Here is a 14,852-nt window from a genome sequence, read left to right as displayed (position 1 = left end):
CACACACCAGGTGTGGTTCTCCCAACAAATACTACACCAATACATTACAACTTCCTAGGCCTCTTGGGCGAGGCTTGTAATGAAAGGCCAAAAACTAGCTAAAGAACTGACAGCTGTGATATAAAAAATATTATATACTTCAATAATAATACACTGGACATCACAGTGATCGAGGATAAGGAAGTGACCATCATCGACATAGCAGTACCTGGTGACAGCAGGGTCGTTGAAAAAGAACACGAGAAGGTCACTAAATACCACGATTTAAAAATCGAGTTACAGCGACTATGGCACAAACCAGCTAAGATTGCCCCAGTGGTAATTGGCACCCAGGTGCCATCCTGAAAACACTAGGGGAGCACCTGAAACATCTTCAAATTGACAAAATCAATATCTGTCAGATTCAGAAGGCAGCTCTGCTGGGATCCACACTACACTGATACATTACAACTTCCTAGGCCTCTGGGTGAGGCTCAAATTGTAATGAAAGCCCAACAACCAGCTAATCCCCGGGCGCCATCCCAAAAACACCAGGGCAGCACTTGAAACATCTTCAAATTGACAAAATCTGCCAGATTCAAAAGGCATTGAGCCAGATTCAGAATCCTGCTGGGATCTGCAGGAATATTAGGCTGGTATACCTTACAAGGAGGTCTCTGGGGGAGAAACTGTGCCCACTTGTGCACCATCTGACCAGATTAGTCTGGAGCCCCAGGCCTTTCAGGCTATTGGGGCGGAGCTTACCCTTCTTTTTTCCTCAATAGGGGCTCAAAATGAGTCTTGAGTTGAGTCACTTTCGGTTCTAGGGACAATTCTGACTTGGCTCGATCTAGAACCCACCACTTTCGGAGGCTCACCCTACTGGTAAAACTCTCCTCCAGCAGCCACTTTCAAAGGCACGGACTTGGTTCGCAGCTGCTTTCTTCGCTGTCCAACTTTCAGGGCTGCACATCGAAAGGGGAAATCCTGTGGCAAGAACCAACTGGATCCCCTGGATCTGGGCGCCCTGCCACAGAGCCTGTTTCTCAGCGCCAGGTTTTGGCATGCGCGCCTGCAGCCACGGCCAGCGCTGCAGAAGGGAGAGGCGGCAGAAGGGAGAGGCGGCGCGCCGGCAGGTTCGAGCCCCGCTGCCGGCCAGAGCCGAAGAGAAATTCCGCGGCCGTGGTGATGGGGTGGGTGCTCAGTCCTCCTTGGAAGCGCTTTCCTCCTCCACTCACTGAATTCGGCCTCAGTCTGCGGCTTTTACCTGCCTGGACAATTGACGGGTGTCTCTCTTTGACTTCTCAGCCCCCACCCGCCCCGCCCCCCAGCAAGGGGGCTAAAACTCCAAGGAAAAAGTTCCTCTTCTTGTGGGCTGAGCGCCGGCTGAAGAGGAAGAGGGCACACCTTTGAGCCAGCAAGTCAATCTGAAAACTCTTGCTGAGGCTTTTACGCCTCGGTGGTGATCTTTGAGAGTGGGCATTACCCCTCACTCCTCCCCAAAAAACACTCAAACCCACGCCCTGTTAGGCCATGAGCCTGGAGAGAGGTCCCCTGAATATGACCCGCGCCTCGATATTGTTCTTAAAATACCCTTGTCCACTCCTGGAAAAAGAGGGCAACCATTTCAGCACCCGCTTTCCTTAAACCTGAGTTGGATTCTGTGATGCGCCTTTGCTAGGGAGTGAGACCTGCTTAACCTGAGAGCAACTCACCTTGGAGCAAAGTTGGGTGGGGAGTGGATCTAACTTGTTCCTGAAATCCGTGGGGTTTGAAATGACTCCGGGAGGCGCATGTTCCCTTGGAGGGCTAATTGTGGGGCTGCCACTTGTTTGGGTCAGCTGCCTCGCTTTTTGGGGGGGGGGAGAGCGAGAGCGAGAACGAGAGAGAGAGAGAGAGAGAGAGAGAGAGAGAGAGAGAGAGAGAGAGAGCATCCTTCAGTGAGAGGCAGGGGAAACACGCTGGGTATGATCCAGCCAAAGGTAAAAGGCATTTCGCATTCCGGCTGATTTGAATGGACCCGAAGGAAGCGGGCTCCGGAAGCTCCCCCCACTTAAATCAGCAGGGACCTCCTGAGATTTTCATGCGGTTGAGTTCGAAGATGCTCTTTTATGTGTTTTGTTAAAGTAATTGTTCAATTTTCATCCACCGCCCTCTTCAGACACCGCGTGTACAAAGCGCCTCTAGTCTGAGCCCATTCAGGGCGGGGGGGGGGGGGGCGGGGGCGCTGCCTTTGCCTGTCCCTGCGGCACCCAGAACGTGGAATTATTAGAGGGTCTCCCAGCCAAATGACAACAGGATCCACCGACCCTGCTAAGCTTCCTAGACCCAGACTAGATGGGGCTCACCTGAACCACCCCGTCAAAGTTGGCTAGACTCCCTCAAGCCCTCAGCTTGAAACTTTAGAAAGGAACCGGAGGGAGGGCAAGCAAGCAAGCAAGCAAGCAAGCAAGCAAGCAAGCAAGAAAGAAAGAAAGAAAGAAAGAAAGAAAGAAAGAAAGAAAGAAAGAAAGAAAGAAAGAAAGAAAGAAAGAAAGAAAGAAAGAAAGAGTTTTCTGAAACATGACGGAGAATAAAAAGCGGGCAACAAATTCCGAGGTAGAGTGAAAAAAAGGTTTCCATTGTCTCCGCCCAGAAAAGTCGACTTCGACTGGAGGGCAACCTGGCCAGGAATTCGGAGGAGCGCGTGCGATAGGGATGGGGGGGGGGGGGGAGCAAGAGCCTCGTGCCAGGAGCCTCGATTGGAAGCAGGTTCCTTCGGAATGACGTCCCAAGGATTTCGGTCCCTGTCGCCTAATTCGGGGGCGACGAGCCGCCCGTCCTTCTGGGGCACCTCCCATCCCGAGGAGGCGTCCCTGGAGGGCTAACCTACGACAACACCTTCTGCGCACATTGACTTAGGAGTGCGTCAAACAGACGTTGGAAAGACTGTAAAAGTCACCTGGAATTCATGCGGATTTTGATTTGCTTCCCTGTTTAGGATCCGGTTGCGAATGGAGGTTTGGTCCGATCCAGCGATATTCTCCAGCAGTTTGCATTGGACCCTGCTCCTGGGAGTAAGGGATATTATGGTACATTTGACTCCTCAGTGGACATCGGGGTGAAATATGGTTGTGATTTTTGCAGGTTCTAGCTAGGCTGAGCGGCGCCGACTTCCTTCCGCCTCCGGGGTGAAAGTAGGACGGGCGCGCAGCTCCTGCGCCCTCTCAGAGACGATCCCGCCAGACATTCGCAACGATTCCAACAATTACTCCTCCTTTACTTTTCAGAGTGGACCATCCGCGTGCGTGACTGGAGGCGAAGAGAGGAGCATCGATTGCTCGGAGGCTTAGTAAGGGCAGCAGACCAAGCGCTGTTGGCCCTTCGGACTGGCCCAGAGCCGATGACGTGAAAGCTCATTAAGCCACAGAGGAAGGAAGGGCGGGAGTAGAAGACGGAGACACCTGCAGCGTGGGGGAGGGGCCCAGTTGACAAGAACCAGGACTTTTCGAGACTCGCGGCCTGGTGTTGGGGGTGGGGGCAGGTACCGGCGGGGCCTCAGAAGGGGCTGGTGCTGCGCCATCTGTGCCGCAGAAACCACTCGTCAGTCCGGAGGAGCTCGAAAGCCGCGCCAAGATCCCAAATTTTAGCCGAAATCCGTTTTTTGCGGGGCCACAACAAGTACTTGAGTCACTCGCAAATTCGCACCCAAACACGCGTTCCCCTGGATGTCTTCCCAAACGGCTACGAAGGCCCGAGCTGTGCTGCACCTGTGGAGGCCCGTTCAGACAAGCGGGGATGGCGACGGCGTGAGTGGACTAACGAGGGGGGGAGTCAGTTAGACCCAAAGCGGGGGGGGGGGGGATCAGTGCGCACGTGTGAAACAGGCACAAACTTTTAGAGTGGCGGGAGCGCCGCCCGGTTCAGCGGAAGGGCAGGTCGCGGGGATCCCGGGCGGGTCGCTCTGCTTTCGTGCCCGGCTCCTGTCCCGGATTGCAGGACTGCGGCGGCGTGAGGCTTGCTCGGCTCGGCGTTGGGCTTTGGGGCGGCGGCTTCCGCAGGGGGGAAGGGGCTGAACCCCGATCCTGACGGGCTGCTGCTGGCCTGGAATGGTCCCGAGCAGAGGCCTTGCTGAGAATCTTGAACCTTTTCCTGCGCGCGCGCAGAGTGCATTTGTTCTGGTTGGATCGGATCGACATCCTGCCCTTTTTCGTCTAGGCGGTTTACAACACAAATACAATGCAAGAATAAACGTCCTTCGTGGAATCAGTTAAAACCTAATCAGTTAAATACCCACCACCACCACCACGTCATTCCAACAAGTTCGCACACACACACACACACCCTCCTGTGCCAGGGGGTAGGTCAGGTGCAGTGCGAGGCAGGGGCCCCGGCCTACCCAGCACGCTTCGAAGTCAGAGGAGGGATCTGAACTCGCCTCTCCCAGACGGAGGCCGCGCGTTCCCTTCTTCGCCCTAACCGCCTCCCCGCCGTGGCTCTCCTGAAGACCTGGACATTTTTACCGGTAAAATATGTGTTTTGAAGCCCGATCCAAAGCACGTTTGCTCTGAAGTAAAGCCTCCTGGTTCGAGGGGAAAGCGTAGTGAGGGTCGCATCTTACAGGCTGAACAGGCCTGTACTAAACCAATTAACTTGGTATTATTCTTTTTAGGGTCTGGACTGCTCGGGGTGGGAGGGGGGATTTTTTCATTTGTTTTTATCAGCCCCCCTGTCTGACAGCGCGCTGCGTTACCCGCCTCTCCCTTCCTTTTCTCCTCACAACGAGCAGATCAGGCAGAAACGGGCCCAAGGCCATTCGGCAAGTTTCAAGGCCGACCGGGCACCCGCGCAACAACCCCGCGTAGCATGGTCTGCATGGTCGGGCCGGGACCTTCAGACGAGCAGGTTCGGGGCGGCGGCGGCTGCTGCTGCTGCTGCTGCTTCTTCTGAGGGCGGCTGGCTGACTGGCTGCCCCCCTCCCGCCCGAAGCGGACCGGCAGGCCTCTCTGGGCCACCGCGGCCAAACCCGCTGGGGAGTGTCGCTCTCGCCCTTCTTCCAGGAAGGGTGCCCTGCCCTTCCCGCCACTCTTCTTCTCTGCTGCCCCTGCACTACCACAACAGCCCGGCGAGGTAGGTCAGGTGGACGGGCTCCAGAAGGTCACCCCGTGCGCTGGCTGGGGGCTTGAACTGGGGCCACCCGCCGCCTGGGATAGTCGCTGGAAGCGCAACGGGTGGCGGTGGGGCCGCAGAAGCTTCCTTGGGCGGGGAGGCCAAGAGCATCGCCAGGGAAAGATCACCTCCCCTCCCCTCCCCCCAGGCTGCTCAGCCCTCCTCTGGACCGGGATCTCCCAGGCTCTCCTTCCACAGCCCTTTTCCCCTCCTCGGCCGATCCCGCAGCCAGGGCGCAGAAGTGCGCGCAGTTCCAGAGCGCAGCGCCCGATCCCAGCGGCTCCAGGCGCAGCGGCCTTTCACCCCGACCCAGGCTGTAAAACCGGAGCCCCAGGGGACTAGGGTCAGGCAGGCTCTTTCCTTACTGTACGCGAGGAGAACCCGGGCAGATGCGGTGCTCAGCTGGACCGGACTTCAGCAGAAACCCACCAGGGCGGCTTATTCGCGGTTCGCCTTCATGAGCAGGAAGAAGCGCCGGTCGAGACCCAGCGCAGGACGCGCGGTTCCCCCCTCAGAGACAGGGGCGCCGTTGGGAGGGGGGCTGAAGCTTGAGAGAGTCCAACAGGGAGGCAGGCGACCCCGAAGCCTGGATCGGGCCGGAGAGAGCCGCAGCCCAGCGATGGCCCAACTCCAGGAGAAACCCGCGCAGCCCTGGCAGGAGGTCCCGGTGGCAGGGCCCCAGCTCGGTCCTCTGCGAAGCCACCAGCCTGGAGGGGTCCCTCCTCTTGCCGTCCTGTCCTCCCTGGACAATTCATCCCACCCCCTCCTTTGGAAAGCCGCGCCAAAATCCTGCCCGTGTCCCCAAAGCGAGCCAGGGCAGTCCTTTTACGACGGCAAGTTCAATCCCTGAATTACTTTTAATGGGGGGAAAAAATAACCACACGCACACACCCCTCCCCTTTCAAACGGTGAAGTGACCCCTCTGCATTCTCACGGGGCACCAAAACTAGGAATCTTTGGGAGGGAACGAAGATGGGGCCTCGACTCGGCGTTTCTTTGCGCTCCCCCGCCCCGCCCTCGGCTCTGCTCTGGTTTGATAAAATTGTGGGTGAACGTGCGCCGGGGAGAATCCGGAGCAGGCCCAATAGCTCAGGTGGTGCTGGCGGCGGTTTTCCTTCCCAGACCTCGCGAACGGCGTCCTCGCGGGCCTCTCGCCGGACACTCGACCGGAAGCAAAGAAAGGGGACCTCTTTTGGCGTGGTGGAGTTTCGGGTGGGGTCAGTTCGGGAAAGATCGGGAGGGGGGGCTCCCTTGTTCAGTTTGCTCAGGGAAGGGCGAGATGTCCTTTTCCTGGCCCCGTCTCCGGGACAAAGCTGGGGCCCCGCGCGGCGAGAAACCGGCGGGTGCCCCCCAAGTCCTGGAGGAGGAAACCCGTTTCGCGCGCTGGTCCCGTTTGAGTGCAGAAAAGTAATCGCCACAGAGGTTTCCGGGGGTGGCCATTAAAAGATTGCCCTTGCCCCCCCCCTCCCGTGACCTGCTGCTGGGGATCCAGCCCACACCGGAGACGTCGACGCCAGCCTCGATCACAACCGCTTGGTCCGCAGCTCCATGCCCGCGCGACCTTCATTGCAAGTAATTGCACGGCTTGCAGGAAACGAACCAGCGGCGGGCCCGGAGGAGCGGAACACGACCCTCCACTGGGGGCGGACGGAAGCCCTCGGCTGCCGCACAGCTCTGGGATCGTCTCCCGGGAGGGGCGAGGGTGCCAGCCGGCGGCCAAGCTGGGATCGGAATCCATCGCCAGGTGACATCTGGCATGGCCCGGGAGGGGGAGGGGGTAGCGCCCCCCCCCCCCGCACATGGTCACGGCCTGCTCCGAAAGGCCTAGGCCGCTCCTGGCCCGGGGAAGTGCCGGTGGCTGCGCAAGGAGGGATTCCGTGGGCGCTGGATTCTAATTCCCCGCCCCCGCCCCCATGTCGTCTTGCCCGAGGCCATCTCCTCCTCCGCAATCTTGTCGCTACGGCGTCCATACGATTCTTTCCAGAACTGGTTGTTGTTTCGTTTTAAAAACGGACGGAGCGCACTTTCCGCAAAGGGACGGGTCAGGCAGCCGGCCCCCTCGACCTCTCCTTTCCGCCCGCCAAGAGAGCAACGGCGGCCAAGGGGGCAGGGGGGGGCAGGGGGGCGCCTCTTCAGGAGGGCCATCCGGGGTTCTTCCGGCAGAGGGAGACTGGTGAGCGGCCCCTGGAGAGGCGACTGCTGCTGGGAGCCGGGAGGAGGGAAAGAGAAACACGGGGCGGAGGGGGCATTTGCCCCCTCGGTGTCGCAGCCCGGTCACACCGTTCTCTTGCCCCCCCGCCCCCACATTCGCCCCCCCCAAGACTGAACCGGCGCCAGCCACAGGGGGGCCTCAGACGGCGGAGCAGCGGCTTCTGCCTGGGCCCTCTGGCTGGCTCCAGCAAGGCGCGGCACCAAGGGCTCCGGCGGGGCGCCACCGGCTCTTCCCGGCCATGTTCCGCCCGCTCTCCGCGACCGACAGAGCCCCCCAGAGCCGCTCAGCTGTCCCTCCCCGCCGGTGAGAGTTCCGGGCCCCGGGGGCACCTGCTGTGGGCCTGGTTCCTATTGGGGGGGCGGTCTGCCAGGCTGAGTCCGCCCGTCCAGCCCCGCACGGAAGCCCCTTCAGAGTCTCGTGGCAGCCCTGGGACCCGGAAGGGCGCCTGCAGCATCCGGCATGGTGGGCGCAGCAGTGTCGTCGATCAGACCGGCGCGGCTCCCGCTGGCGGGCCTTCGACGGTCCTGGAGCGCGAGGGGGCGGGGCGAGGGGGCGGGAGGGGGCGGGGCGAAGGCGGCGTGACGGACAGCTCCCCTTGCACATGTGCAGGCGGGAGAGGGTCGCCGCCCGGCAGACCGGCTCGGGGCCGCGGCCTCACGGCAGGGGAGAGTAGCGAACAGCGGCTGCAGTTGGTGGGCCGGCTGGGCGGCGGAGCGGAGAACAGGCGGGCGCGGCTCCCGGCTCCCCGGCGGCGCTCCTCCCCGACGCCCGCCCCGCCCCGTTCCACTTGGCTCCCTCCCTCCCCGCTCCGATTGAGCGGGGGGGCGAGGGGGGGCGGTCGGGCGCGCGCGGCGAGAGAGAGAGAGAGAAAGCACGAGCGAGCGGTGGAGCCAGAGAGCGAGAGGGAGCGCCAGAGCCCTCCCGCTCGCCTTTTGGCCGGCGCCGGGGCTGCCGATGGCGGGGCGGCTGTGAGCTCCTCCAGGGTGCGGCGACGGCGGCGGCGGCGCTCCGGCCCGGCCATGTCGTACCCGCAGGGCTACCTCTACCAGCCGCCCGGCTCGCTGGCCCTCTACTCCTGCCCGGCGTATGGCGCCTCGGCGCTGGCGGCGCCCCGAAGCGAGGAACTGGCGCGCTCCTCCGCCGGCTCGGCCTTCAGCCCCTACCCAGGCTCGGCGGCCTTCACGGCCCAGGCGGCCGCCACCGGCTTCGGCAGCCCGCTGCAGTACTCCGCCGACCCCGCCGCCGCCGGATTCCCCTCCTACATGGTGCGTAACCGCGGCCCGGTCCGGCCAGGCAGCCCGCCCCGTCTCACCGCTGGCCCGGCTCCGCTTCTTTCGCGACTCTTCTCTGAATCCCTTTCCCCGACTCCGCTGGTGCTGGGGGGCAAGGGGGATGCCGGAACCGGGAATTGCAGCGGAAACTTAGGGGGGGGGGAGCGGGAGCGGGCGGGGGGACTCCCTTTTTGGCGGATTCTAGCGGGGGGGGGGGAAGAGACGGGGCCTCTGGGCTTTGCGCGGCTGTCCGCAGCCCGAGGAAGCCGGGCGAAGGGATTCGTTTCGTCTCCGCCGCCGCTCCCAGCAGGGCTGTTTCCCCGCCAGCCTGTCCGCCTGGCGGTCTCCTTCCGCCGCTCCCAGCCGGTCGTGCGGTCCTTCGGAGTCTCCCCGGTAGCGCTCCCTTGTTCGACTTTCAGGCGGCAGGAGCCGGGGGAGGCCTGGGGGCCCCCTCAGTGGCCGGGCGGTCCCTACTGCTCGCCACGCTTTTCTGTTCTGGGCCAGCTCCGAAAGTTATCCACTTGCCCGGCTCATTTTTTTCCCGCCCCCTCCTCCATCCCTCCCTATATTATGCAGACTTTAAATCAGCGCAATTTAAACGTTTAAAGGGCGAATTAAAATGTTAATTATATCGCATTTGACCAATTCGAGACGGTGCATATCTTCTGGTTTGCAAATTGGATTTGCAATGCATTAGCGAAGTGAATTGCTAAGGGGGGGGGGGGACTGTGGTTTCTCTTTCTCTCTCTCCTTTTTTCGCCCCCCCATCAGAAGAGGAGCTCGTCCTCCCAACCCTGTCAGGAGGAGAGGAAAAACAAAACATATCCAGAAATTACCTGTAGGGCTTTTGGAGGGGGGGGGGAGGGATTTATTTTTTTCAAAAAGCTAGAGCTGAATTAGACAATCCGCTGCAAGAAGTAAAAGGTGGAAACGTCAGCGGTTTTTGACTTTGCCAAAAGGAAAGCGGATTTTCAATGCCCCCCGGGGATCTTTTTAGAAACTCCCGAGAAGAGAGGCGTGGTGGCGGGCGGGCGGGCGGGCGCGGGGAAAGGCAGGATCCGGGCGGCCCCCGCGGCTGGCTAACGCCGGGCTTCTTGTCCTCGGCAGGGCACCCCCTACGACGCGCACAGCACCGGCATGAGCGGCGCCATGGGCTACCACCCGTACGGCAGCCCGGCCTACCCCTACCAGCTGAACGACCCGGCCTACCGCAAGAACGCCACGCGCGACGCCACGGCCACGCTGAAGGCCTGGCTGCAGGAGCACCGCAAGAACCCCTACCCGACCAAGGGCGAGAAGATCATGCTGGCCATCATCACCAAGATGACCCTCACGCAGGTCTCCACCTGGTTCGCCAACGCCCGCCGCCGCCTCAAGAAGGAGAACAAGATGACCTGGGCCGCCCCCAACAAGAGCGAGGACGACGACGACGAGCCCGACGGCGACGCCGAGCGCGCCAAGGGGGCCGCCGACAAGGCGCGGGACGGACACGACGCTTCGGCCGACGACGAAGGTGAGAGCAGGCAGGGACACGCGGACGGATGGACGGACAGACGGAGGGCGCCCCGGGAGGCAGGGGGAGGACAGCCTGAGAGGGAGGCCCGGCTGGGGCTGTTTGGCTTCCTGGAGTGGCTTCCCGGTTGCGCTTTTCCCGGCTTGCGATCCTGGTCGCAGTTCCTCTGCCGAAGCCCCGTTGCTTTCCAGGGGAATGGCGTCTCCAGCGTCCCAGCGCCTGCTCTTCTCCTCGTGCATCCTTTTAGCTGCAGGCAGCAGGGAAGCCTCCTAATAATAACCACTGGCGTGGCCGTGGGAGGCAGAGGGACCCCTTCTAAATCCGGAGAGGGAAGCAGCCGGCCTCGCCCTTTGGGGCGCGCCTGGAGAAGCCCCGGGAGGTGCGCGTGCGCGCACCAAAGGCCGAGGCGGGCTGGTGGCCAAAGCAGGAAGCGCTTGGCCGGGCGGAGAGCGGGAGGCCGGGGCCGGGCCGGGCCGGGGTGGCGGAGGTGCTGCCCAGTCTCCCTGACGCTTTCCTGGCTTCTCTGCGGCAGGGATCAGCTTGCAGGTGGACTCCCTCACCGACCACTCCTGCTCTGCCGAATCGGACGGCGAGAAGGCCCCGCGTCGGGCCGGAGAACCTCTGTGCGAGTCGGGGTCGGAGTGCAAGGACAAGTACGAGGAGCTGCAGGACGACGAGGAAGAGGACGACGACGACGACGAGGAGGTCAAGGCCGTCACCTCGTCCCCACTCACCGGCCTGGAGGCGCCGCCGCTGCTGGGTCACCCGCAGGGCGAGGACGCCGTCCGGAGCCACGGCAACAAAGCGCTGCTGGAAGGCCGGCTGCCCCCGACGGCGCCCACGCAGGCCAGCAAGCCCAAGCTCTGGTCGCTGGCCGAAATCGCCACCTCGGACCTTAAGCAGCCGCCGCCGCCGCCGCCGCCGCCCTCGTCGCTGCTGGGCCGGCACCTCTACTACGCGGCGGCGGCGGCGCCCTTTTACGGCAACTACACGAACTACGGGAACTTCAGCGCGCTGCAGGGCCCGGGCCTGCTGCGCTACAACGCGGCCGCCGTGGCCGCCAGCGAGGGACTAGTGGGCCCGGCCGTCTTGGGCGCCGGCGGGGGCGGCAGCGCAGCGCACAAGGCCGGCGCCGCCGAGAACGCCCTCAAAAGCCTGGCCGGGGCCCCCCAGCCGCACTACAAGCCCGCCGACGCCGACGCCAAGAAAGGTACGCGAGTTGGCTGGGGGGGGGAGGGGGAGGGGGAGGCGGCCGAGGAGCAGCGAGGGCAGCGCCGCACCCGCCGCGGAGGACCCTGTGCCGGCCACTGGGAGGGGAGGGTTCTGGCCCCGCGGTCGGTCGGTCGGTCTGTCTACACGGTCTGCAAAAGGGCTCAGTTGTGCGCCGGATCCAAAGAGTGGCGAAGAACGGGGGGCTTTCGGTCCCGGGAATGAAGATGGCTTTCAAGGGACTGGATGCGCACAAGTTGTTCTCCCTGAATTAATGTCTTTTTAAAATTTTTATTTTATTTTTAAAAATGAGCTGTGAAAAAGGAGATGCACCGATTTTTTTTTAGAACTCGCTTTCGATTGTTTCAAATAGGAGAAGGTACATTTGCTTGTTTATTCGTTGGCAAATATCTTCAAATACTGGCCTATAAAAATATTTCCTAAGCAAAAGGCTTCCTGATGAAGAAAATAATTTCATATTTTGTTAGGGAACAAAAAAAAACACAATGTAAAGGTTGCTCCGACGAAAAGTAAACAAAAGTAAAAGTTCAAGGGGGCTCGCCCTGGATTGAGGCCACCACCTCAGCTGCCTGCATCTCCTGCGGTCTCTCGCCATTAAAGGTGGTGCAAACTGTCTTATTTTAAAACACGATCCAGAACCTCCGTGTCCAAACCGGCATGCGCCCAGCCTCCCTCCCTGGCAGCTGGGAGAGCCGGGCTCTGCCAAAGGGCTTCCCAAGGCAGGGGGGCGGGGGCTTCATGCGCGGGGGGGGGGGGTGCAGCGGAGTCCGGAGTGTATAATCTAGTTAGTCGGCTGTGTCCTGTGTGACTAACTGACGCTTCGGTTTTGACAGATCCCACTGAAGTGTGCCCAGGAGGAGTACAGGCCTACCTATAGAAGGCACGTAAGTGAGACCCCTGGTTGTGGTTGTGGTTGTCGTTGTTATTCTGCTACATTGCCGAGGAGAATCCTTTAGGCACCCGCTCCAGGTATAGGGCGGCCCTGAACATTTACTTAATGTTAATTTCCTGCTTTGTTACCAAGTTGCAGAGGCATTTTCAACACCTCCCTGAGGAAATCAGTTTAGTCCTTTGCAGTTCCACCCTCTTCATCAATTGGTTTGTGTGCATATATAAATATCAAATGCTGATAAATGCAAGCTGCAATTCCTCTGGAAAACAATTAACTCCTATTGCAACAACTGTAAATGTTGTGTGCCTGGGTGTGCGTGCACCCCAACAATATTTGCAATCGCTGCGATGTTCCTCCATTGTTTTCCCCAGGAAATTGTTGCTTGCCAAGCAAGGGCTCAAGGCCCACTGAAAGGAATGGGAGAGCCCCGCTGGTTGCCCCCCTCTGCTAGAAGAAAATATTTGCATGCAATACCCAAGCGAAGTTCCAGAGGGTGGAACCGCTAGAGCCAGGAGCAGTTCTGGTGGTGGCTGCCTGGAAGATAAGAACAGGCAACCCCATCGGCCGGCAGGATCTGCACAAGCGCAGGGTGCCCGCTTTCATTTTCACCAGGAGGGGAGCCTCCTTCTCCTTCCTTACAATCCTCAAGGGTAAGAATTGTGCACCATTTTTTTTAAAGCATGTGGCATCATGCTTATATGCATTTCAAAGGGGGGGGGGCAATGAGCTGGGTTCTGGCAGGGTTCCAAAGGGAGCAGAATGCCAGTGGATTGCCTGCTCTCAGCCCAGTAGCAACTATGGTTACCAGTTAAAAGAAAACTTGTCACCAAGTATATCCCCCCCCCCCCAGCTCCTAATCCTTCCATGGCCAGGAGGCAGGATCAGCATTTCAGTTTGCCTTCAATATATTTTTTAAAAAGAAAGAAAGCAAGCCTGGATATGTAACTGAAGGATTGTGGCTGATGTGGTGTTTTCCTTGGTCCACAGGTAGGTGTCACAATTGCTTTGAGAAAAGTCAACAAGCCATCAGATCTATTCTTATCTCTAAACATAACTCTAAATCTGGATCACATCTTGTGCCACTATATAAAAGAAGACCACAGAGCACTAATAAATCGACAGACTCTAATAATTAAAGCAGAATTTTGTTGGACATTATGTGAGTTTGCTGGTATAGTCTAGTTTCCCTAATGTATGTGTGATTTCAAACAAAGGAAGAAGAAAAGGAAAAAAAACACACACAAAGCAAATCTGTTTTTTTCTCAGGATATCTTGAATGATCACTTCATTGCCACGGTATATATATCAATATAAATATATATATTCTGTAGGTGTGATAGGATTTATTGTACAAATTCTTTGTTAAAAGATGCATACAGTAGCAATTAAAAAGAAACCGTGATTGAAGAACTTGAGTACTTACAAAGTGGAAAAAAAATTTGATATTTATTTTTGTAATAATATAAGAGCTTCTAGTAATTTATGCAAGTTGTATTGCAATGAAATCACAACTCTTTTGTAAATAAATTATGCCTGATTTTTATTTGAGACATTGATGGTTATACAATCTCTCGTTGTTTAATGAGAATTCTTTACTAATTTATATCTTTTATTGTAAATAAAACCAGACTAGTCTGCAGTAACAGAGTGGGGTTTCTTTGAATTTCTAGGAATTTTTATTTCTAAAATTACAGATAATTTATGAAATATTCATTTAGGATAGTTTATCAAATGTTTATGAGCAAACTGGCTAATTAAACTTTGCTGAAGGTTTAATTTTAGGATAATGAAAATCACTGAATTTAATTTGTAAGGCTGGGATATTATATATATAAATACACACACAGGATGTTTTCACACTATACACGTAGCATACTTTTAACTTAATTCAGATTCCTGTTTTAACTTCCCATTTTTATCTCTGATAAAAATATTTGATAAAAATTTACCCAACCCCTGAAAGTGCAAAAATAGATCCAAATATCCTCCTCCCCTTTTCAAAATGCTTTCCTTTCCCTTGTCTTTGCATGTTTATCACCTGGTAATCACCTAGGAGATCTGCCTCTATTAGGTTCATGAAAGAACTTTAAACAAATCTCTTCAGCCCCCCCCCCCCATAATGAGAATTCCCATATAGTATAATTTCAATAAAGAGACAAACCCCCATTTATATTCTCCCCCAAAGATAAATTGAGTGAATATAACTTACTGTTATGAAACAAGAATAATAGGTTCTTAGATTGCCCTTTAATCAATCATACACTTACTTTTTCAAGAGCCTCATCTATTTTATTCCATGATTAATAATGTTCCAGTGTGAAGGCATTATTAGATCCCAGCAGGGAAGACCCCGGATGCTTTTAGCTGCTTTGGAATGGTCAGTTGGGGTTCATTAGGGGCTGATATTGAACAATTTATAAAATCTTGTCTAAACATCTGCCAGCTCAGATAGGCCGCTGCGTCTGAAGATGGGAAATTGCTGGACCACTTGATATTGACAAACGGGGCTCTCTCCAGTGGCTTTTTGTTCACTGGAAATTGGTGGCCTTTTGCTCCAGGGCTTGTTAGAGAGGGCATTTGAAAGTGATGTTAGATACTTTTGGCTCC

General features: G+C 57.5%; 1 protein-coding gene across 2 annotated transcripts; it reads left to right on the top strand.

The window, feature by feature from the left end:
- The first annotated feature begins 8,224 nt into the window (after positions 1-8,224).
- IRX2 (iroquois homeobox 2) lies at positions 8,225-13,884 on the top strand. Of its 2 annotated transcripts, none has more exons than XM_048516103.1 (5): positions 8,225-8,604; positions 9,718-10,123; positions 10,656-11,333; positions 12,187-12,233; positions 13,233-13,884. In XM_048516103.1, the coding sequence occupies exons 1-4, from the start codon at positions 8,359-8,361 to the stop codon at positions 12,228-12,230; spliced, it is 1,374 nt and encodes a 457-aa protein (XP_048372060.1). In that variant the 5' UTR covers positions 8,225-8,358; the 3' UTR covers positions 12,231-12,233; positions 13,233-13,884. The 2 variants fall into 2 exon arrangements, with proteins under 2 accessions (XP_048372060.1, XP_048372061.1); XM_048516104.1 differs by having other exon boundaries at positions 12,187-12,237.
- The last annotated feature ends 968 nt before the right edge of the window (positions 13,885-14,852 follow it).

Source organism: Sphaerodactylus townsendi, linkage group LG14, assembly GCF_021028975.2.
Source record: "Sphaerodactylus townsendi isolate TG3544 linkage group LG14, MPM_Stown_v2.3, whole genome shotgun sequence".
Lineage (NCBI taxonomy): Eukaryota > Metazoa > Chordata > Lepidosauria > Squamata > Sphaerodactylidae > Sphaerodactylus > Sphaerodactylus townsendi.
This window is presented reverse-complemented; position numbering and strand designations above follow the sequence as displayed.

Bases quoted from the DNA above. Each gene is read 5' to 3' on its own strand.
- IRX2 (XM_048516103.1), top strand. From the start codon at position 8,359: ATGTCGTACCCGCAGGGCTACCTCTACCAGCCGCCCGGCTCGCTGGCC. The intron at 8,605-9,717 runs GTGCGTAACCGC...TGTCCTCGGCAG, and splicing joins CCGGATTCCCCTCCTACATG to GGCACCCCCTACGACGCGCA. The intron at 11,334-12,186 runs GTACGCGAGTTG...CGGTTTTGACAG, and splicing joins CGACGCCGACGCCAAGAAAG to ATCCCACTGAAGTGTGCCCA.